At 47.5% G+C, this 23,693-nt stretch overlaps 1 protein-coding gene and 1 long non-coding RNA gene across 2 annotated transcripts in view; both read left to right on the top strand.

Moving 5' to 3' along the window:
• The window catches only part of pdlim2 (PDZ and LIM domain 2 (mystique)), a 33,005-nt gene extending 17,679 nt beyond the window's left edge, over positions 1-15,326 (top strand). Inside the window, exons 7-10 of the mRNA XM_018744109.2 lie at positions 8,339-8,454; positions 12,720-12,859; positions 13,348-13,459; positions 14,425-15,326. Of these exons, the coding sequence (XP_018599625.2) occupies positions 8,339-8,454; positions 12,720-12,859; positions 13,348-13,459; positions 14,425-14,617 (561 nt within the window). The 3' untranslated portion in view covers positions 14,618-15,326. The remainder of the gene's footprint in view (positions 1-8,338; positions 8,455-12,719; positions 12,860-13,347; positions 13,460-14,424) is intronic.
• On the top strand, positions 9,220-12,202 carry LOC108929523 (uncharacterized). Its single transcript, XR_003798035.1, has 2 exons — positions 9,220-9,706; positions 10,519-12,202. It is a non-coding gene; the product is annotated as an uncharacterized LOC108929523 (long non-coding RNA).
• Positions 15,327-23,693: the final 8,367 nt, after the last annotated feature.

Raw genomic sequence — 23,693 nt, 5'->3', positions numbered from 1 at the left:
TGTGGTGTTTCATGTTGAGTTGCCACATGGAAAATGTTTTCCAAGACCAGTGGGTTGGAGAGGTCCAATAGTTAACTCGAGTCATGTGAGGTAGTATGTGGTGATTTGCAGACACCGCAAACACTTCCATGATTAACCTTCCTCTGTGTGACTTATTGGTTGCAGTCTGGATCCTGGGGCTCTTATCAGCAGGAACCAAGGAATGCTCTAAGTGATATATTCCCATGTCAGGTTGCTGTCTGAAATATCAGCTGGAAAGCCTGCGGTGGTTTGAAGGCAGAGCTTTTGAAAAGGCCCCAGGCAGGGAAGACGAGCAAAGCTGCTTTTTCTCCAAACCCTTGTAGTTGGAACTAAATTAAGTTTATCATTTCCATCTTTGTGCCCCCCTCACCCCAGTATGAAATTTTGAAGTACTTGTTTTCTGTTTTTACATCTGGGCTGGTAACTCTGGCGTTCCCATCTCTCGCTCTTCTGCATCCCCACTTGTGATGCACCCTTTGTTCTATGAGGTAAACAAGGTATGTTTTTTGAATTGATTTGTACTGCTAATTTTTCTAAGCATACATAGATCTATTCTGATGGTGACTTTTTTTTTTTTTTTTTTTAACACTGGAGCCTGTGCTGAGAATGAGGTGAGCCGTGCGTTTTCAGGAAGCTGTTCCCATCTGGTCCAATTTCTACTCCTGTTGGGTGACTTCATGTGCAGCGTGACTGCTCGGCTCTGCTCGACTCGATGCTCACCATAATTTGAAGTTTGACAGAGTCCAAGTTTTCAGGGCTCAGTTTGTCTGGCACAGGGTATTGCCACTGCTGACAAATGGCTCATTTAATGGAGCAGCATCTGGAAGTCTGCAGCCAGGACCAAGGCTAGCTGAGGAGTTGTGGAGCTTGCAGTGATGAAGAGAGCCCAGGGCTAACGGAGACGAGGGAGTTGAGTGAAATAAGCGTTCTTGGTGGGCAGAGGCAGGCCCTGTGTGCACACACTCACCTTGTTGTCCTTTGGCGGTGGGTGGGAACGCAGACCTTCTCCTGACAAGGTCCTCTGTCCTTACGAAGGAGGGTGGGGTGACTGCTCGCTGCCATATCAGGTGATCATCACTTCTTAAGTGCCAAAAGGGTTTTTCCCGTCTGCTGGCACGCAGTGTGGAGAGCAGGATCCGTGACTGGGTCCCCATTTATGCTGCCATTAGTGGGGGATATGGGAAGGAGGCGGGGGTGTTGAATATCCTGAGAAAACGCACTGTACAATGGGGGTTCTGATGGCAGGGACTCTGGGAAGCTGGTGTTGGCTTTCTCCATTCACAAGGCCTGCTGTTGTGATGGGGATGTTGGCAGGGACTTTCAGTGGGGTGCAATGGTTGGGATGGGGGGGATGATGCAGGAGACCCTCATGCTTTCTCAGGCGCCTCTCCCCCCACCTCGCTTCAAGACGTGCCTCCCGCCCGGGCTGTACACAGAGCTAACCATTGTCCCTGGACTGGTGAGACCTATTTGTGCGCAGACGTCCAAGGCCTTGTCTCCTCACCTTGTATGAGTAGAATGGCTGTGGGATCATGTTTCCAAATGGAAAGCAAAATGTAGTTTCCTCTGCTGTCAGCCACCAAGTGTCTGGTCATGGAAATGATATCCCAGCATCTGCATTTCTTCTCGTCCAGTGAGTTTGAAATGGCTTTTAGGAAAACTTCTTGGGTTAGTTCCATTTCATTCCCCTAGGTTTTGCAATGTGTATGTTTTTTAAAAAAAAAAAAAAAAAAAATTACATGTACTTTCATTTAACCCAGTCCATAACACAGACTAGGTGGTCCTGGAAGTCTCTAAACCCAGACCCCCATAGCTTACTCTTTCTAAATTGCAGTCTTATATGATGGCTAATGCATTTGGATAGTTCATCTGACTGCATCTTTGCACTGAAAACAGCAGCACTGTTGGCAAGACGAGGAGCCTGGAGAATAGGCTTGGTCTCTGGGCTGAATGGCTCCCCAGGAAATACTGAGACCCCCAGGGATGCCCAGCTGTCATCGGGCCTTTGCTGGGCTGCTGAACACCTCCAGGAACTAAGATGGTTTGTTTTTAACATTGGGATGCAAGTATAACAGTGCATCCCTATTTGGGCTAAAGCTGTACCAAAGCCAACCCACATTCACCAAGAATTCCTCGCTGTTGGGACCAGCATTCCTAAGCATGGTTTGAGTTCTGTTCGAGCTTCCTAAGGCCTGGTTTGGCGCGCGTGCTCCCTCATCCTGTTTGGGCACACAGCAAGTATAAATATCCAGACTAGGGTCTTCTGCCACATAGGGGTTCCGAGGTGCCTTCTCAATGACCGGAACATCCAGCCCCTGCCGCAGTGCAGGCGGAGCTTGGATGGGTGGAGGGATGGCCTGCAGTGAACAACTCGACGCCCTGGCAGCAGTCTTCCTGTAGGCTGCAGCTTTAACCAAAGTCTGTTTAGGGCTGTGGCAAGTTGGAGCGCGAAGCTGCGGTCGTTGCCATGAAACGAAGCTGTAGGGCTGGCGCGTTAGAGTAGAAAATATAAAGTGCACTTGAACTTTTTAAATTGAATGTAGGAGCGGACACATGACAGCTATCCTCTAAAACAACCTGAAAGAGCAGTCCCTCCTGAGCCGCTCCACCTCCAGTGCTACTACCCAAAGCAAACAGATGGCGAAGCTCTGTGTGGGACCCTTGTGCTGTTTCAGAGCTGCTGTGAGCAGAACCGCTGTTTGGGTTGGCAGCATCGGCAAACGCCGTCTTCTGAGCGGGCCGACTCGGCACAGGAGGGGCCTGTTTTCCCGCTGCTCCGAGAGCTTGCTGGGAGCAGGCTGCGTCGGCCCGTCTCGCACCGACACGTCAGATTTAAAACGGGGTTCTCTGCGGCCCCCTAACCAGGCTGTGTCCCCCCCGCATCCCCTTCCAAGCCCCGTACTCCAAAGCACAATTCTTATTGCTTCTATAAGGTATGTGGCCTTTCTGTCCCGAGGACACAAAAAAAATCATTACTTTTCATTTGAGAAATTGGCCTAGACTCTTGTCAATATTTCTGTCGAGGTAACGTTTAATTTTGTCTCTTTTGGCAATAAGACATTTCATGAAAATCTACCTGAATTACCCCTGACATGTTTTTCAGGAGGCCCTGGAAGGCAGTCTAGAGGTTTATTGATGGTTACTGTGGCAATCTGTCAAAATTGGAGTGCAAGAAAACGAGCCGTCAAGGAAGTAACCTTAAACGTTAACTGAAGACCTCTCGAGTCTTTCAGCCCTTGTCATTTTAAAATGTCTAAGAACAAGAGTGGATGTTCCTACTGCATCACATGGACCATTTCCATGGTAACAAAATTGTGTGCAGCTCTGCTCCCTCTGTATTGGTCATGCAGAAAAACTGCATGCATTACTGCTTATCCAGCTAGGGCTATAATTGCCACAGAGAGCTGAAAGCCAAGACTGGTATACGTCCGTTTTCCCTGATTGGGGCCGGTGAGAAAACCAGTTGCATATCCTGAAAAGAACTTCAGTCCCAAGCTCTTTGCTGGCTTATGTCGCAACCACGTAGATGCACGATGAAGCCCAAACTGACCAATTAGTGAAGACCGTTCACGTGCTGGAATAAAACTCCTTTTTCTTGTTTCCATTATACAAACCGGGGGGAATGCAGCACGTTTAAATGTAGCATGAGATCAGTGTTTAGTTGGTTTAATGTGTCCCTCCGTGCTTAGGAAGCACGGCTGGGCGAATAGCGCGGGGCCGCGGCACATCCTGGCTGCTGCTCTCCACCGCTCTTCTCATTTTCTCGCCGAAACGGCCGGTCCAAGTTCCGTCCGCTTCGGCTCTCTCGGCGTCAAGGTGGACGGACCTCCTGCCGTAAGACGCAGTATCTGTACGAGGTGGCCTCGGCCGCTCGTCATTTTGCCCGCTGGCCCGGCCGTACGACTTGTCGTGTTTGGCTGGCGCTGCTGTCGGTGCCCGCAGGAAGATGTGGGATGATCTGCTTGTTGTCTTTGCAGGATTAAAGGCTGACACTCTGGCAGAAGACAAAATGTAGCTCAGAACCAGTATTTGGAAAGCTCAGCGCTGGCGACCTGAGCGGGGCGTGTGCTGCTGCGTGCTGCAAAAGAACATGAACTTCTGGCCCCTGTCCAGGGCTCTTATGGCTGTCCAGGTAGCACCGTCCCCATATCCTATCGCACAGGAAAATGGGGCGATTTCGGTTTGGTGAGAAGTCAGCTTGGTCACTTCAGGTGTATGGTTTTTCTGCCTCTCCCAGCAGGCATGTGGCTCAGTGGAGCTTACCGTGCGCGCTGCATTTATTCCAACCCACCTCCTAATTAGACTCGCTTCTCTTGCGCATCGTAAGCGACGCGTCCTTTTAAGGAAAGAAAACGGTTGCAGATGCCTTAGTCGAGGAGAAATGCTTTTTCCGGGGTTGCTTTTGGCATAGAAAAGATTTAACATTTAATCAAACTGAGTTTAACAAAGTTTTAAAGGGCGAGGTGCAGTATCTTATTTTTAAGATATGAGAGCAATAAAATCTGTCAATTCGTAAGTATTGTGAAAGTGTGGCGCATATCCAGCCTTAAGCTTAATGCGATCTAGTAAAGGATCAGCATCCGCAGTGGGTCACTGGAACTGGGGGCAGAAACCACTAAGAGATGCCGTTGTCTCGAGGGGCAAGTTTTCATATCTGCATCGCCAGACCCGTGCCCTGCCAAAAATAACCCCCAAATGACTGAATGGGTATCTTGGCTGCCCAGTGCCCTATAATTGAGGCCAGCTATGGGGATGTGATGGTGGTGCGTTGGCTGGCTCGCTGGAGCCGGCTAGGAACGGCCACATCCCGAATACCAGCTTGCTTTACTCCTGCAGTTTGAAAACGCACCCTGAATTTCGAGGCTCTGCGTTCGTGTTCCTGGTGTTGGTAGATTCCTGTCCCACATCATAATGTCTAACCCCCCCCCCCCCCCCCCCATTCCTAACTACGAGCACAACCAGTCCCCAATGGAGGAGGAGGATGGTTGTGGTCATTGCGAAGGCACCAGAAAGTGTGGATGTTCTGACGGACAAGTTTACAATCTGCACTTTTACCTTTCCACTACCTTCGGTGAGCTCCTGCTATGGCCCCGGTGGGGAAGGGGTCCAAAACTTAGGTTGTTCCCATCCGCTTCATTACTCTGACAGCAGAAACAGTTGGAAAGTCAAAGCTTCTGTGCAGTTCCATCACAGTCCAAGGTGTTCCAAGGGAGTCTTTGGGCACTGAACTGAACATGACAGCCACACCCTGCTGTTCCTGCCTTTTTTAAAACCCATGTGCTGCATGTTAAAGAACTGTTGATTTAATATTTATTTCACATGGCATACTGTAATCAAATGGGTTGCGCTCTGGTCGTGTGTGTGTGTGTCCATTATGCAAACATGCACGAAAAGCAGACTTTGCGTGATCTACAGGGCTGCCTGTTTTCTATCGCCCTTATTGTGTCAAAAGCAGAGGCCAGACATTCAAATTAGGAATAACATAGAGACCACATCCATTCAAAGAAATGATTTGACAAGCGTCTAAAGATTTTTAGAAGTGCGTACAACGGGGCATACGCATTCTTCACCTGTCCCGTGATGTCCTGTGCAGAAAAACCATGCTGGGTACTCGGCGTGTGTGTGTGTGTGTGAGAGAGAGAGGGAGAGAGAAATGGACTTTGCCTTGGCAGTGGCCTGGTGCACACGCTGCTGTCTTCGAGCGCGTTCAAAGCTCCCTATCCAAAGCAGTTTGCGGACACACCCGGGGGGTAGCGCAGGGCTGCTGATTGCTTTGGCTCTAATCAGGGCTTCCTCTCCGCCAGCCAGAGGAACCAGGAAAAATGGCCCGATTCATGGTTCTCTCATCCGCCGCATTCCTCCGGCTGCTCGGCTCACCGACGGACCGTGGGCCTTGTCACCGGACCCGCTGCCCCTTAGGGCAGAAGCAGAAAGGGTATTGTTGCAACAGAGGCTTTGCGCGCGGGGTGGGGGGGGGTGGGGGGAGCCGGTGCTCCAGGAGCTCAGAGACAAAGAAAAGGAAAACACTGGAACTGCCGCACGGCTTTATCGCAGCGCTGCGTGCCACGGCCAAAACCCTAAGGCTGAGCTGTGGAGGGGGGGCACCTTCTCTCTCTCTCTCTCTCTCTCTCTCTCCCCCCCCCCCCCCCCCCCCCCCCCCCCGCTGCTTGTTAGGAATTGGTTTGATTTTTATTTACTCCGCGAACTGATTTCCGGCACGCTTCCAACATCGCTTTGCATCAAAGGCTCGAGGAACCTAAACTGTAAACAGCTGATCAGAGCAGTGTCGAAAGGGGAGGCGCGTGACGTTCGGGAATCGCGGAGAGCTCGGCGAAGGCCGTGTTGACAAAGGGCACATCGTCGCCGGCAGTTCGGGGTTTAACCGAATGGAAATGTTGAGAAGAAGGCCGGGGACAGCAGCCACTCACGGTGATTAGCGCACGTGTTCCAAGGGAAACCGACGCATCTCCACGGAACAAGAAGTTCTCGATTTTAAATGCAAAGCTTACGCTGCTGCCACCTTGTCCCGAGTCCCAGTGCATCTCTAGCTGTCTGCACAAGGATAACAAGGGGTTCTGTGCAGGGGGGGCTGGCTGATGGAGTCTCTGGATGTGACATGGGCCAGATGTGTTAAGAGGGTTCGAGGGGGTTCAGCGAGGTCTCGGCGTGCAGCGCTATAGGGAAAGGGCAACCCGCTCCTGTGCTTATTAGCCTTTCCCGGGTCCCTTGTCCCTTCCTCGCTCAAATTTGAGAGCACTTGTGATGCGAGGTGGGGTGTTTTTTTAAATTCTACAGCCAAATTTATTTCTGTTCTATATTAACGATCAGCTGTTGGGTTGGAAGTCTGGCTCCATGTCTTACTGAAATCTTTTGTACACAGTAGTTTATACACTAGAAGCTGAGCACAACATCATTGGCTGTCATTTGAATCACCTAGTCTTGTGATTTATTTACCCCCCCCCCCCCCCCAATAGTGGGTACTCGCACTGTTTTCAGAAGAACCCTCAAGCTCTGTGTGTGTGTGAGAGAGAGAATTCTTCCCCTGCTTTCTTGTTAATGGCCAGGGGTGGAAAATTTCCATATGGCCTTAACTACAAAGAGCCAAAAACTCTGTATAGGTAACATTCTTATTAAATCTGCTGGGTGTTTTGTCTATATTTTACTGTTTGTCTTGTACACTGAAGGGAAACAGGATGTCTCGCGCTCTCTCTCTCTCTCTCTCTCTCTCTCTCTCTCTCTCTCTCTCTCTCTCTCTCTCTCTCTCCCCCCCCCTTGAGGTGCTTTACAGTCGAACCACCAGATCCCCCCCCAATGTGTGCGACTGCTGCGCCTCCATGTGGCCGAAATGCAACGACCTTAATAGCGGTTGACAGTCATGACACAACTGCGTAACGTTGACAGGAAGCTTTGTAGACATTTATACTCGTAAAGTGAGGAAGTGCTTTTCTTGTGCAACTGTCCCGGTCTCTGTCCACCGAGGCCCGAAGCGTCCGCAGCCCCTTCGTGGTCCCACGGAGCCCCGGGCGGCGGCGTGCTGTCGCTGTGACGTTTCCGAAAGCAAGCGAGAGTTCCAACCGCAATTCTGATGAGGCCGAGCCGGTTTCTGTTGGGGGTTTGATGTCGCAGCCGAAGGGACGGACAGGTGTGGCTTGTTTCATCAAAGAGTCTCGCGGGAGGGTGGCATGAAGGACGTGGACGATGAATGCGGAACGGGGACTAGCGTGTGAGCAGCGGGTCGTAGTTGTGAGGACAAACCCATGAGGTGTGTGTGTATCCTCACCGATGCACCCACGGTGTCGTACCGTGTCGGTGTCCTTGTCTCCCTTATCCGCCCTGCTCGCCGTCGTCCTCCTCCCCGTGTGCGCCGCCTAGCTCGGCCACGGAGTCCCCCACCCCCCCGCTTGCTGTTCCAGTTCGGTTTTAGCCACACTTTCCAGTTGGATCGCCCCCGCCTTCAGGAAGTGCGCTCCATTCCACTTTTTTTTTCTCCCCTTTTAAAACCACCAGCATGTTTTAAGTCCCCGTGGATGAAAAGCTGGCAGGCAGAGGATACAAACGCCGCTCAGCTTTTCCAGAGGTGTTACACGTCGTTGGGAAGATGTTGCAATGCAGCACTGCGGCATGCTTTTCTACTCGCTGGTTATTAGCCATCTATCTATGGCAAACGGTTCTGACAGTCGGTCAGTCTGAGATCTTTGACCCGTTGGACCCTTGCTGATTTACTCAACAGGAGGTCGTGCCTGATGGTAAAAACAGAGTTATGGATTAAGGAGTCAGAGGATGACCCCCCCGGATTCTCCCGTTCCTCTCTCGGCAGGAGTTCTCGCCGGATTACCGGAGCAACTCCGGGTCCAGCCGGACCCCGACGCCGCCAGGGCAGCAGGTGCCCTACAGCCCTGTGGACAGAGAGCCTTGCGTGTCCCCCAGGCGCAGGTAAGTTGCCCACATCCCTGGTCCTGCACTCGATCTCAGTACAGTGCTGTCCTTGTCTCTGCTTGGAGAGGAGAGTCCAGCCTGGCCTGATCTGTCAGGACCAGCAGTGGCGTTACAATCCCGCCGGCCCGGGGGGGGGGGCTGGGAGCAGTTTAGACGTGAGTTCCATTACCGCCTCCACTCTGGCTCCCAGCAGGCTCTCGGGAAGCAGGGCTGCCAATGGGAATGCGGCCAACAGGTTCTGCAATTCCGCTCCTGCTGCTGGAGAAGTGAAGTGGGAGATGATGCCCCCCAGCGAATGTCGCCACCGTCAGCCTTTCCTGTGTGTCCGTCCCCAGGATGGCGTAGGCATGGTTAGAGACGCTGGGGCAGCAGGTTGCATAGTAGTTAGATGAAAATTTAGATCCAAAAGTCAGAGGCTCATGTCCCATATTCTACTTAGTACCCAACCCCCCAAGGAATGTACTGGTAAATGGTCTCAGTAATGATTAATAGGTAATTAATATTTATTGGTAAGAATTATTTCAGTAATGCCAAATGTACTTAAAACAATAACGGGTAAATAATTCTAAGTTTTGTGGGGGGGGTAAAGCGGTTTAACAGACAGCTGGTAGCGTAGTGGTTAGAGCTAATGTGTTTGGATCTAAAGGTCACAGGTTCGATCCCCACCTCCAGCTGTAGTACCTTTGGGCAAGGTACTCACCCTAGATTGCTCCAGTAAATTTACCCAGCTGTATAAATGGGTAAATTAATTGTAACCTTAACATTGTAAGTCGCTTTAGGGAAAAGTGTTCGCTAAAAGAATAAATGTAAATTTGTGTCGCTCCGGTTCTCTACGCTGGGCTGATGTCTCACTTGAAGGGTGCAGCCTCCCTTCTTGTCCGGAGCAGAAATGTACTGTTCCAGTACTCTACCCCTCCTGGCCCCCCATGCCCTGGACAAACCTCCCGACACTGCACACAGAGTCCTTCGGCACGCCCCCTAACCCCACCTGTCCAATCAGAAATGTGCAATCTGTCATGCCCCGCCCCTTTCTCTGCCAGCCAATGGGAAACAGCTGAAGGACACGCCTTACAGCCGAACTCATCCCTGCTCTGTGGGTGTGGGTGTGTGGGGGTGTGGGTGTGAGGCAGCACACAAAAGTATGTGTTTGCATGAGGATGCATATTTAGAAAGTTTGCCAGGGCAGGTGACACAGGAATTCAAGGATAGCTGTACTGGGATTTGTCTTTGTTCTGACACTGGTAACGAGGTAAGACCTTTCAAATGTTGGTCTAAAGGTCGTTTCTGTGATCTCACGACAGCCGTTTGTCAAAGGTCACACCGCCGTGCTTCTCGTAGTTCTGATTTTCTGTATGGATCCAGCCGTTTGGATGTGATCCACGTGATAGCGAAGCCTTTTCGATTCAGTCACGTCATCCAGCACTCGCTCTTCTGCCTCCTGCGGTTTTATGCTCGTTTTCAAAGGAGCGTTTTTGCTAGATCATAATTATAGCTTCGAACTGCCAAATAGGTATGAAAAGCCATCTCGCTGCATGTAAAAGTATTTATTCTGCACTCTTTTTGACCATCTGTATTTGAAAGCAACAAACCCTACAATTTAATTAAATATTTCCAAAATTACACTTAATTCTTAGTACTTTAAACCACAAAATGTAACATAACTTGAGGATATTATGTGTTGCGCCGCCTGGAAAGGGTTTAGTTTTAATTTAGGGTCTTAAGTTAGAAAATGACTTTCTTGTTTGTTCTTGCTGTACATATTTAAAAAAAAAAAAAAAAAAAAACGCGTTCTGATGGGCTTGGCACACGTGTTCTTATGCCCTGATGCATTTTTCTTTGAGTCTGAGCCATTGTTGACTGCTCACAGCCCTAAGAGTGACCGATTATAAAAGGAAATTGGGGGTGATGGGTGGAACCGCCTATCCAGAGGTAGGCGTGCAAGTACGTCCTTGGTCTGGTTTTAATTTGAACGGTGTTCTTCCTTCACGTGACCCAGCGAGCGGAACCCGTATCGGTTTCATTGCGGAGATTTATTGCGTCTCTTGTGATCTCTGCTTTCAGGCATCTCCCATTTGGAGGGGTTGGGGAGGAAGGCAAAGCTCTTCCAAATGCTGCTCGTGGGACTCGAGCGCACACGTGTTAGTTATCGCCGGCCCCCTGGTTGCGCCGATCCAGAGGCGAATGCGCCCCGCTGGTGAAGGTCCCCTCGGCTACAGCCCAGACGGCTCCGTTCGGCGTGCTCCTGTAGCCCAGCGCAGCGAGCGTGAAGACGAGGGCCGCCGTCTGGCAGGCCTTAAGTCGGACGCTTCCTTTCCGTTTTTCCCCGATATTTTTGTCCGGTTGAAATCTGAAGGCGAGAACCCGTATGAATGGAGACTCGGAATGCGGGTATCCGTGACCATCGCCGTGAAAGTTATGCGGTGCTGGCAAATGCCGCGTGATATTGCAGTTCCGTACGCGCTCCGGGTGATTCCTGTTGGCTGGCGGCCTCCCGGGCCGAGACGTTTCGCCCGGTCGGCTTCAGGTGAGCGGCGGACCGCACCTGGAGACCGAGAGGCTTGTTCTGGACAAACGGGTTTTCCGGAAGATTCTACCAATCATGTTCTTCTGCGTAGCGAGAAGTAAACAAACCCGATTGCTAGAGATTGTGTTCATGTGGAAATGGGGGGGGGGGCAAGATGAGAAGGGAGCGCGGCGCGTGTTTAGTTTCTAGTTCCCGAATCGCTACTCGGCTCTCGAACAACCTTTGCTCCGAGTTTCAGGGAGAGAAACGTGACGATAAGCAATGAGATCCACCTTAGTCAGTCAGCGTAATTGGGGTGAGGCTCAATTTGAATGACTCGCACCAGTGGAATGCTTTTAATCCTCGCGAATAGCTATCTATGTCTGACGCGCGCCGAGGACGAAACGTCCGTGAAACGGCACTGGGGAGTTGTCGCATACCACAGAAATGCTGCGTCCCAGTAAATTTTCCATGCAAGGATGCCTACAGCAAGAGTAACCGCAGTCTCCACCCCCCCACCCCCCCATGTGGAATGGACAAATGCAAAAGTACAGATTTCCTCGTCTTCCTCCCATACTGCACAGCTCATACACAGTACCTGGTTGTGGAAAAAATGAATGTGTGGATGAATAAGCCCAGCAGTGCAGAGATTTCCCTCCAGTTTACGTCTCTGCATTTTTTAACTTTTATCAATAATACACACAACCAAAGCAACCATTAAAATCCACAATCGCAGGTGCTTTCCTAAAGCAACGCAGAGCTCGGAGTAAACGGAGGTGCTTCGGCAACAGGCGTACATACCGTGGGTTTACGTACGTCCGCCCGCGGTTGCCGAAGCTTGTTTAACGAAGGCCACTATTGTCGTAGCGGGGAGTGAAGGATTGACTTATGGAGGTGTCCGGTGCTTGGAAGGGAAGCGGGTCTGGAAGAGGCGACTTTTGACACCCTTCCTAAATGCTGGGAGGGAATGTGCATTTCTGAGGGATAGGGGGAGTTAATTCAACCAAGACTGAGAAATGGTTGGGTGCATTGTTGTTAACTTTTATGTCGCTGATAATCTTTGTCCACAGCTACTTTCAGAATGGGCTGTTTTAGGAAATTGAAGCTTTTGAGAGCATATGGGCGCGATCGCACGAGAGAAGCGTGTTACTGTGGTTATCCCAAGATCGACCGTCTAGGTCGAGCTAAACGTTCAGAAGATCAATCGCTCAAACTGCATTTAAAAAAAAAAAAAAAACAAAATACTACAGGCGATATAGTCAGTGACAGCCACAGTGTAGCAGAGGAGCCGTTTGGGTCCCAGTTCAGGGCTCGGGCTGTTCTGGTTCTGCCACCCCTTCAAACTGGCAGCATGGGGTCAAGTCGCACGATTGTCGTTGGGCATGCATACGCCAAAAGTGACGTATGTTATTTGCAGTAGCACGTTTGACTGGCCCTGCGTGGCGGTTATGCCGGGGGTGTAGACTTGTTTTCTGCCAGCGCAAAACTCATGGCCACAAGCAGCAAACGTAAAGGCTTATGAGTTTGACTTCTCCTGAATTCTCATTTATGTTAAGGGACGCTTTCCAAACCACTCTTGTCTAGTCTTCTTTTTCTTTCCCACAGCAGGTTAACACAACCAAACAGAATCCATAAAGCGCCTGGGTCTAATAAAACGTCGTGTCCTCTAGGAATGGCACAGCATTCCTGATTCCTTCAGTTTGCGAAGCGAAGGAAGTTGGAGTTGCTCCATGACTTGTCCGTCCTTCTTGTTCTCCAGCTCGGACTTTGCCATGCAGCGATTCGACCGCGATTCGGAGGTCTATAAGATGATTCAGGAGAACAAGGAATCCCGCACACCCCCCCGTCAGTCCAACACCTTTCGTATGCTGCAGGAGGTGTTGGAGGCTGATGAGAAAGGTGAGCGTACACACACAAACACGGATTTACGCACCCCAGGTCTGGCCTACACCAAACCTCACCTATGAACTACGAACTCAGGCCATTTTATGAGTAGAATGGGAACCTGCATATGAACTGTACATCCCACCGCATCATCTGTCTGCTTTTTTGGCAGTGATGCTTACCCTTTGTTGAATGCGCACTTGACAGACTGGGCTCGCATTAGCAGGATGCTCATTTAAAGGCCAAGCGCAATAACTGCATGTGATTTTTAGGATGTTTCGCCTACTGTTCTCTCGCCCTCATCTGCTTGCCAGAATAATTCACTACAGATTGAGCTTAATGGCTTGACACAAGGTGGTAATTTTTGTCTAATTGGTGGTCTTTTAAAGAATAAGAGTGGCGTGTACGGCAAGGATAGGTGCGAGTCTCAGGCAGGTCCAATAAACGGGTTTCCGGAAGGAGTGCTGTGCTGTGCTGACAGGTGATCCGGTCTTTTCTCACAGAGGCAGCTCTGCGTTTCCCAGGGAAGCTGTCGCCAAGCCCGGCCAAGCCCACCCCTTCTGTAGCTGGCGTGCAGAAGTTCCACACCTGTGCGAAGTGTGGCAACAGCATTGTGTAAGTTGCCATGCGCTACTTTCGCATCACTTGCACATCACTCACCTTTTTAAGGAAGTATTTTTGCTCATCGTTGAGTAGCTGACAAATAAACGTCTAAAGGACCATATTAGGCACTGGAATTTCATGTTATGGGATGCTTTACCTTAAGGGTACCTGGTGTTCTGCATTAAGAGAATAGTTTCATTCGAAGGCATCTGGGTGTGTGCTCCGATGATGCCGAGGCCTTCGGAGAAGGTGTGTGCGCTCGCGTTTGTACAGTCCTGCTTGAAAGTATGTGAAGTCCTTTTATCCCTTAGTCTTGCCATTAAAGCATTATTAAATGAAGTAGTATTTCTTGTCTGACAGGTGTGTGAAAGTAAATTCCATTTGTTGCTTTAGAAGAAACGCAAAAGTAGTGCAGGTGCGAAAATAAGAGAACTCCAAGTTGAGTTGATGAAACCAAGGAGGTAAGTCGAGTGAGGTGTGTAAATCAATCATTTATTCATTTCATAAGTGGGTTCCCCCCCATACTTTATACTAGAATGAAGATCATCCATGCAGTCCTCAGGACTTTCAAGCAGCACTGTATGCATGTGTGTGCAGGTGCACAAACATTTATCCAGTGTAGCTTATAATTGTGGGGATTGCGAAGACGCAGTGGGTTTGACCGGGTCCTGCTCTCCAGTGGGTCTGGGGTTTGAGTCCCGCTGGGGTGTCTTGCAATGGACTGCTGTCCCGTCCTGGGTGTGTCCCCTCCTCCAGCCTTGCGCCCCGCGTTGCCGGGTTAGGCTCCGGCTCCCCGCGACCCTGTGTGGGACAAGCGGTTTCAGGTGTGTGTGTCTGAGAGAGCTTATTTGTGTTCTCATGTGTTCAGCCAGATGTTTTATCGAAACTGTTAGTTTCATACCTTGGTCAAAGGTGGACAACTAAGTGCAAGGTCTCCCGGTGCTCAGTGTGCATGTGAGCTGTGCCTGTCTCCACAGCACTCTGTCCGTGCGCATCACAGACGACCACTACCGCCACCCGGAGTGTTACACCTGCACCGAGTGCGGCCTCAACCTCAAGATGCGCGGCCACTTCTGGGTGGGCGATGACATGTTCTGCGAGAAGCACGCCCGCGAGCGGTACCAGGGTCCGGGCTGCAATTACCGAGCCCCCATCTCGCCCCCGTACTGAAGCCGCGCCCCCGCAGACCCTGCGGACGGGCTTCCCGGGTTTGGATCCTGAGCGACGGGGCCGTGGGAATCGCGGCGTGCAAGATGGAGAGCTTATCCACACCGCGTTCTTTGTCGTGTTACTGTTTTACTTCACCTGGTTTCCACACGCTGGGTTCGAGAGGTCGTTCTATGCTCTGCTTTTTCTTTACGGTGGAATCTGAGGATGTTTTGTAGACTTGCACACGATGCTTTCCGAAGGTTTGCGTGATCTCCTTTACGCAGGACAGGCGTATCGTTGTAAATAAGCCTTACTGTTCTGATATTTGCAGTGCATATATCACATATTAGGCTGTTTTTCTTCTCTAAGGGTTGCAGGAAGGTGTTAACTTCCTTAACTGTTCCCAAAGAACTGCTGTGATGGGGAAACTGCTGAAACAACTTACAAGTCTGGAGTTGGGAGAACTGGGACCCCCGTGGTGTGATCTATGGTATTCCTTCTGAATACGAACGTCTTGTTTAAAATTTATTCTGATTTACAGCAGAACAGTAGTCTTCATATGCCTTCTTTATTGCCATTATACCATAGCCTTTCCTTTGTGTGATCCTTTCCTTTTTTTTTTTTGTGAAGTTTTGAAGCTCTTTTGTCCCCCCCCCCCAAACATAATAGCAGTGAAACTTAATATCCCCTAAATTCATCTTTGCAAATTTAAACAGCCTTTGCCCACCCCCCCCCCCCCAAAATTGATGTAAACATTTGTTTTCCAGGTTTTTTTTTCTGTTGGCATATTATGCAAGGTAATATATCAACTGAATGCAGCAATAAAATATCTTTTGTAAATATACATTCTTTTTCAGATGGAACTGTAAGTTAAATGCCCAGTGGAATTCTTTTGTACAGGACTGCATGTTAGTTGCACCTTTTGTTTGATTGTGAATACGGGATTGATACTGTCCATTCTGTACAGTCCTTAGTGCAGGAACACTTAAATATATTCTGTATGTAACTCACAGTATGAGAAGTTAATTATGCAAACTTTAATAAAGTGCTTATGATGGACTTCTGTTGGTGTGGTCACTTGAACAAGTACAGTTTAAATGCCTCAGCGCTGCAATCGTTTTGAGATCCATACAGCGTTAAGATATATTCCACCTACTGCAGCACTTGTGCTTTGAAAGAACTGCAGCAAAGCTGTTCTCTCTTACTGGGATTAGCGTGGTTTAGCGGGGAAAGCCGTGAGACGCGCTCTGCTTTGGCGTGTCTCGGATTTGGCCTCAGGCAAAAATTCTTCTTGCGGAATGCCTTTAGGGTTCATCTTTATGTCCTCCGGGTCACCTGTGGCATTGTGGGACTTGATCAGGTATCTTAAGGAAACCGTACGCTTTGACTGCCTTTGAAAACCACATAATCGTGAATAATGTCCACAAACCTTCAACTAATTATCGGAAGCCAAACTGAAGGTACGGTAGTAAATATATCCTGTTGATCTGGTAAAGACCTACTGCAGGAAGCAAAGTCCTGCACGTGCACTGAAACTGTTTCCTGTTACAAGTTTTATTTCCAATGCTTCATCACTCAGTCCTTTTCTTGGCACAATGCGCGCGCACACGCACTGTCTGAAACCGCTTGTTCCAAGCAGGGTCGCGGCAAACCGGAGCCTAACCCGGCAACACATACATACATACATAAAGCAAAACATGAGAAAAGATTAAAAGTTTTAGTAAGGATGTCTCACAGTAAACACACAGACATTGACTGAAACTGCTTGTCCCGACCAGGGTCGTGGCAAGCCGGAGCCTAACCCAGCAACACAAGGTGCAAGGCTGGAGGGGGAGGGGACACACCCAGGACAGGACACCAGTCCGTCACAAGCCACCCCAAGCAGGACTCGAACCCCAGGCCCAGCAGAGAGCAGGACCTGGCCAAACCCACCGCATCACCCCCTCTTGGCATAATGATGTATTAAATCTCTGCTATGGTAAGACAGTTTATTTAAGGACTGGGTGGATAAAGTGACACACAAAAACATAATGGGTAGAACCAGTTTGCCATATAAACCTTATCATACAGACCAAGGGTAGCCCACATAATACAATGTATTTTTTCATAATCATTTTTAACACAAACTGTTCAGGACATGGACAAAAAACACTAATGTTCCTGTTCTTATGAATAATTGAACTACAAGTTTTTGGAGAACATTTCCCCCCAAGTTTTAATTTTCTGCAACATGGTATTTTGCAGAATTTCTATGTGTTGCGATGCAGAAGTCACCTGGATTTTCATGCTTTGCTCTTAGTTTGCATTAAAATGCACAGAACAGAATTAAGAGTTTGGGGCTCCCATAATTCAACTTGCTTCCACAGTGTTTACAGCTAATGTCGTGTTCATGAATAAATCAATATGACAAGCCTTGCATTGTGCAAGGAATCCATCAACAGTCAGTGGTCAGAGTTTGTAGATAACTGCTTTTCATTTTCATCTTTTTAAATTAGTTTTAATGTAGCTCAAATGTAATTTTACTTTCAAAGCATTTGATTTATTACACTGTTTTTATATCAACCCTTACTCATGAATTGAGGCACATGTATAAAGCTTTTATTCATTATGTGGGTACAGAGCACAAAATGTGTAGAACTTAAGGGTTCCTGTGTTTTAAATCCCTTTCAAACACAAGTTATTGAGAGTCTTCCTGCACAATGAATAAATAGTACACCCTGGTACAGGTATGAAGTGTGCCATACTAGGGTAACCCCACTACTGTAGTTGTTATAGCTGCTATATTTGGACCCAAGGGTTACAGGTTTGAATCCCACCCCCTGCTGTAGTACAACTCACCAACATACTAACTGCTCCAGCAAAAATTTCCAAACTGCATAAATGGGTAAATAATTGTATCTTAACATTGTGAGTCACTCTGGAGAAAAGTTTAATTTTATTATTTTAAGGGAAACAATGACTACAACAGGATCAAGCATGAGTGTGAAAAATGACGACTTCAAACAGGCGCGTGTGCAGAAGGTAAATCGCAGCGTCGGCTCACCTGCAGTTACACAAACGTCCACTAGATGTCAGTGCTGTTGCGGGAGAAGGGCGCTTCCGTTCAAGCGTCCCCTCACTTTGCAGTTTCCCGCCTTTTGCCAAATCAAAGTTCAGAAATGTGCTGCACTCTGCACTCCGGGCTCTGGGTTGTCTCTGTTGCGATTCACCTTTCAGTTCCGATTTATCCAATTGTTTCTCCTTGTGGGGCAACTGTCGAACCGGGGGGCACCGGTGAGCCGAAATAACCGCGTCCTTGACCCCTGTGACTCCTCGGGCGTGATAGTGGTGCACCAACTCTAACATTTCCCTGAGATAAGTGCCTTCTTTGGGAAGCTTCTGGAGCAATCTGACGTTCTTACTGCTCTCCCCATCTACCCCAGATCTCCTGCAGCTCTCCTCCACCTTTTCCCAGCCTGCCATCTTCCCTCTTTCTGTTTTCCACCTGGAATGGAGTCCAGATGTGCAGCAAGGAACGAAGGGGAGCAAGTAAGATCGCTCTTTCGGCTATATAAGCCGTGAAGGAAGAAGCCAAAGGAGAAGGGGGAGAGGGGGAAGAAGGAAAAAAAAAAAAAGAATGTTGGACCGACATAAAAGTTTGTCTGGATGCCATTAAGTACAATTTGATGTAATGTGCAGTTTGGGACGTGACATTTTAAATGGAAACTGCGCTCCAGATGAGAGAGATTTGGGGGGCTGGGTTTATGAAGGGGGTGTTGTGTTTGAAGCCTTCCTCACCGGGGCTGTATAAACATCCCTCTGTTCCACCACTCTGCTTCCTCTGCTTTCCTTAGGCAATCGGGCGGCCCTTCAGTGCCTGCTCCAGCGTACGGTATCATGTACAGGAATAACATGGCGGAGGGGGGCGGCTGGCACTCGGGTCGGAGCACACTGCGCCATTGTACAGCCCGGGACGGCCGGCGAGGACGAGGGGCCTGCCTGATGGACGCTCCGGCCCAGTTCACCTGATTTGTATTTCAGAGTGGTGCAGTTACACGCCAACCCCCAGCTGACTGTACCGTGTCGGAAAAAATGTTTGCGAAACAGAACTGTTTGTATTTCGGTACTGCGGGCCGCTCCGTGAACAAAAACCTCCTTGATGGAGTGAAAGGTCGCATGAAATGCCGTGCAGCCCTTTTTATTACCGAGGGCATCTCTAATACGTGCCCGCAGTTATTTGGTCGGTGCACATAAGGCTCTGCGCCTCCTCCACGGTAGTGCTCTTTGTGGTGAACAAGGAGAGGCGAGAAAGCAAATTGTTCCAATTTTCTCTGTGTAACTGGGGCCTTGCTTTGGTTAGTGGGAGCGTTTCATATGTGCGACATGTGAGAAACCCGGTATCAAAGCCGCACCGCACTGTCGTCTGCCTCTCCTTTCAGTAGCATCTTAGGAAGAGCTTAAAATAACAGATTGGAGCTTAATATTTCTCATCACAAGGCTTATTCAGCGTTCGCTAAATAAGCCTTCTGATGAGAAATATTACAGTACAAAGTGGGAAGATACTTTACTGCTCACGGAGTGATTTCAGCTCCTTCCGAACATACATTTACTTAGCAGACACTTTTGTCCAAAGCAACTTCCAATGAACTCTATGTAGTGTTATCAGCCCACACACCTTATTCACCAAGGTGACTTACACTGCTAGATACACTACTTACAATGGGTCACTCATCCATACATCAGTATAACTGACTCTCTCTCTGTCACTCACATGCTATATGAGTGACCCCCAACAGCATGTCTTTAGACTGTGGGAGGAAACCCACACAGACACAGGGAAAACATGCAAACTCCACACAGACAGAGTAGGGATCAAACCCACATTCTCACACCACTCAGGCACTGTGAGACAGCAGCGCTACTCACTGTGCCACTGTGCCGAACACATCTGGACAAAGATGAACATCCAGGGGTGGTGACTCGTTCCAATTTTTCGAGGTACTCTGGATTACCACGTATTTTCAGGTCTGATTTCTCCCTGCTGCTATGGTAGCTTTGCCCTTCTAAATGATGTGGTAACACAACAGCTATAATATCTGTTTGGGTTCTTAAGCAGCGGGAGATTTATTTAGCCATCTTTTTGAAAATGTGGCAATCTTTTTGACTGTTTCAGTGTATGGCACTCTCATCACAGAGTACTGTGGTAAATCTCTGTAAAAGAACACTTTTAGACAGGTGATGCATTTTTAATGTCCTAAGTGTGCATAACGTACACTCTGCAGAAAAAATCACGGCCAGTTACTGCTTTGAGCTCTGGGGTTAAACCCTTACGATGGTTCACTACAAGTAGTAACAGAGAATGGAAATGGCAACAAAATGCCAGTGGACTGGCTTGTGCAGCCGTAGGGCACAACGTGGACCCAGTGTGTGCCCAGAATTTTTCTGCAGCAACCTGAAAGCTTATGTTTCATAGCATTTTGCAAGAAGAGTCTTTTTAGAATCTCCTGCAGAAGTAAGAGAATGAGGTGCACAGATTAACAAGTTATAGAAGCTGAGTATGGGAACAGCTGGAAGTATAGTGGTTAGCACCGCCGCCTTTACACCAAAAAGTCACAGGTTTGAATCCCCCTGGATGCAGTACCGTTGAGCAAGGTACTTACCCTAAATTATTCCAGTAAAATTACCTAGCTGTATAATTGGGGAAATAAGTGTCAGTTGCTTAACATCACAAGTCATTTTGAAGAAAAGCATCAGCTAAATGAATAAATGTAAGTACTTGTGCTTCAATTTCTCCAGACCACCCAATGGTAACCTAGTTCCCTGTGGTTTTGGAGCACTGAACTTAATCGTAGGGAGAAATAAATGCAGCATCATGAGATGCAGATGATCATTTGCGATGGTAATGTGTTGTGCTGCATTAATTTTGCTTCCAGAAGGAATCACAGGAGCCAAACCGTGCCAGGAAAATGTGCCCCACACTGTTTTGGAACTGCCGGAGCCTTCCAATGGATGGAATCAGCTCTGTGGGGTGTGCACTTTATTGGGCTTTTTCTACATATGAACACGTCACCGTGGTCTGTTGCTCGAGCTCTGCTGGCTCATTACAACGGACATAACATTAAACGAGATGCAGCCTGCTTTTATAAACAAGACCAGGCCACGTATGTGCAATGGTCACATTTTTCACATATGTCGCACTGTCTTACTAACCATGTTTTTGTTTCTGTCCTCTCTGTGACCGTGGTCTATATAAAACCAGCTATAAGTAGGACAGTCCATTCTTCGACACGGTCCCTTACATTTAGCAATGTTTTTACAGACCTTTTTAGTTCCTTCCATCAGTTTAGTTGACTGTGGCATCATTTTACATTTACAAATACATTACATCTATTCACCTGGCAGGCGCTTTTCTCCAAAGGAAAAACAATACTAGTTAATAAAAACTGACGTACAATTATTATTAACTAGTATTGTATTTAGTTGACACATCTGTCCAATGTTACTTATAGAGCTAGATAACACTAAATTCCCTAGAATCCTTCGCCCATTTATACAGTCCAGCAATGTAACACACACACTAGAGACATACACACACTACAGACAATTTGGAATCCGGTGGGAAGGGGCCTGGAAGACAGTTACACTACAATACCAACATTTACCTGATGGTGACACCAAATACATAATAGGGTCCTAAATAAACAGTAAGTTAGCATAATGTTGGTGGTTATCTTTCAATGTACTGTCTGTTTAGTTAATGGCGCCCCTGGAATGAAATGAAGAATATTTTAGTGAACAGTTACCAAACAGCTATTGTCTTAGTCGTATGCAATTAGAAGGAGTCGGAATATTCTTTATCGCCCAGTCATTTAGCATAATTACATTTAGAATGACAAACCCTATGTATTTGGCAGCAGGTAATGTGGTGTTTAGACCTGTTGCTTTGGAATCAGTAAGTTGCAGGTTTGAACCCTACTCCTGCTGTAAGACTCTTCATCATGATACTTACCGTAAATTGACACAATAAGAATACCAGCTGCATACAAGGGTAAATCATTTTAAAGTTGAGTGTGTAACATTGTAAATGTCCTTGGACAAGAGCGTAAACTATTAAAAGGTAATAACAGATTTAAAATGTGAAATTCGTGGATGGGTGGTAGCTATGGATAAAGGCTGCCCCGCTTTGATTGGATGGGAACGGAGACGCCATCGTCCTTGATCGGCTGGAGCCCTCAATACGGCCACTTTCTTCTACACACAAGACATGTTCCCCCAGTATTTCCATAATGCTAAAATATCCTGCCAACGATTGCTGCGGCACAGTGGCGCAGCCAGTATTGCTTTTGTCTCAGGACACCTAGGCCCTGTGAGAGGACATAGGTTCGAATCTGGCTCAGTCTCTATGGAGTTTGCATGTTCCTTCCATGTTCTTTCCTGTGGTTTCCTGTCAAAAACATGTGTTTCAAGTGACTTGGTGATTCTAAATTGCCCTGTGTGTGTGTGTGTGTGTGTGTGTGTGTTACACTGTCTAAACTAGGATTGTAAGTCACCAATACTAGTAGGTATTTATTATTGGAAGTCGCTTGGAGAAAAAACGTTTGCTAAATGAATAAATATCAGTATGTTTTTCACCCCGACAATATGAGGTACGGGTTTTCTAATACGGTATTATTATACGAGTGGAAAAGTGTCTTTAGGTCTGACACGGTCACATGTACCTCTTTTAGTTCATCTTCAGTTCATCACCTCCTCCTCGCGCCCTAACCCCGCGCGCGCTGCTCTCCAGTCTTCGATAGCCCGGTCGCACGCGAGGAGCTCGTCCGCGTGGAGACGAGCGGGAGACCCGTTCACTGGGTCCTAGTGCGCGTACGATTCGAGGTGTTGCAGAATAGTTTCTGAATTGTTTCCCCACCTACGGCAAATTGATATGATGTGAACAACTGATATTGTAACGTAGCTATCATAACTTTAATTTCTCATAATTATTATGATTTAGCGTTTTTAGGAAAAAACCTGAACTTTGGTCAGACAACATAGCAAATTTACAGAGTCACCATTTATACAACAGAGTACTGTATTTGTACCAGTTCAGGGTACGTACCTTGATCAAGGCACTACAACTGGAGTGGGATTCGAACCAAAACCCTACGACTTCAAGAAAAGAGCCTTAAACAGTGCACAATCTGTTGAGCCCCTTGAGTTTTTTGTTCTCAAATTGCCTTAAACAGGTTTCTCTGAAAATCAACAAACAATTTTACTTCATTACTTATTACAACAAAATTGTGTCGACGGGTCTTTCTTGGAAAGCGCTCCGTTACTCCAACAGTCTCACCAAACGATCTTTTTTTGTCAATGATTGGATCAGTGCTAGTTTCATACTGCGATATCTTTAACCTTTGTGCTGTAGGTCGTGCTGTTTGACTGAACTTTGGCGAATTTCACTGTTAAATATTTTTAAATTTGTTTTACGCACCTGGCAGAAGTAAAGCAAAAATAATTTATCAGGGACTGTTGACAAACAGGATAAACAGAAAAATGTCACATATACTAAATATCGTCTTTATGCATATGTATGGGGGAGTTCACACGCATTTTTTTATATTTTTATATATAAAAATAATATATTATATATAAATATTACGTATTTTTAATTTTTAAAATCGTTTTAATTTCTCCACACATACATATTATAGATGTGTTGAATATTTAATTTTAAACTGTAAAAATGCATTCGAAATATTTCTCAGCGAAACTGTAACAAGACATTAATAGATATCTCTGGTGAAACGACTGATGTGTTTGCAGTGTGATGTCTGTGAGAATAATTCCCTGACATGGTCTCACATCATTGGTCAACAAAAAAAAAACAATCAAAACTGTAAATCACGTTATGTTATTATAAGTAATGAGCGGAGTTCGGCGTGAGACCGAAAGATACTAGTTTTTGAAATTATCTCATACATGCAGGAGCCCACAGTACCATTGAACAAGTTCTTCATCTGAATTTATAGTACAAATCGCGCAGCTACATGGATCTGTCAGTAACTCTAAGTATCCCATATTCACATTTTAAGTTATACATTGCTAGGCCTATTGGTTTTTTGGGTCAAAACGCATT

The sequence above is a fragment of the Scleropages formosus genome, chromosome 12 (assembly GCF_900964775.1).
Source record: "Scleropages formosus chromosome 12, fSclFor1.1, whole genome shotgun sequence".
NCBI lineage: Eukaryota > Metazoa > Chordata > Actinopteri > Osteoglossiformes > Osteoglossidae > Scleropages > Scleropages formosus.
This window is presented reverse-complemented; position numbering and strand designations above follow the sequence as displayed.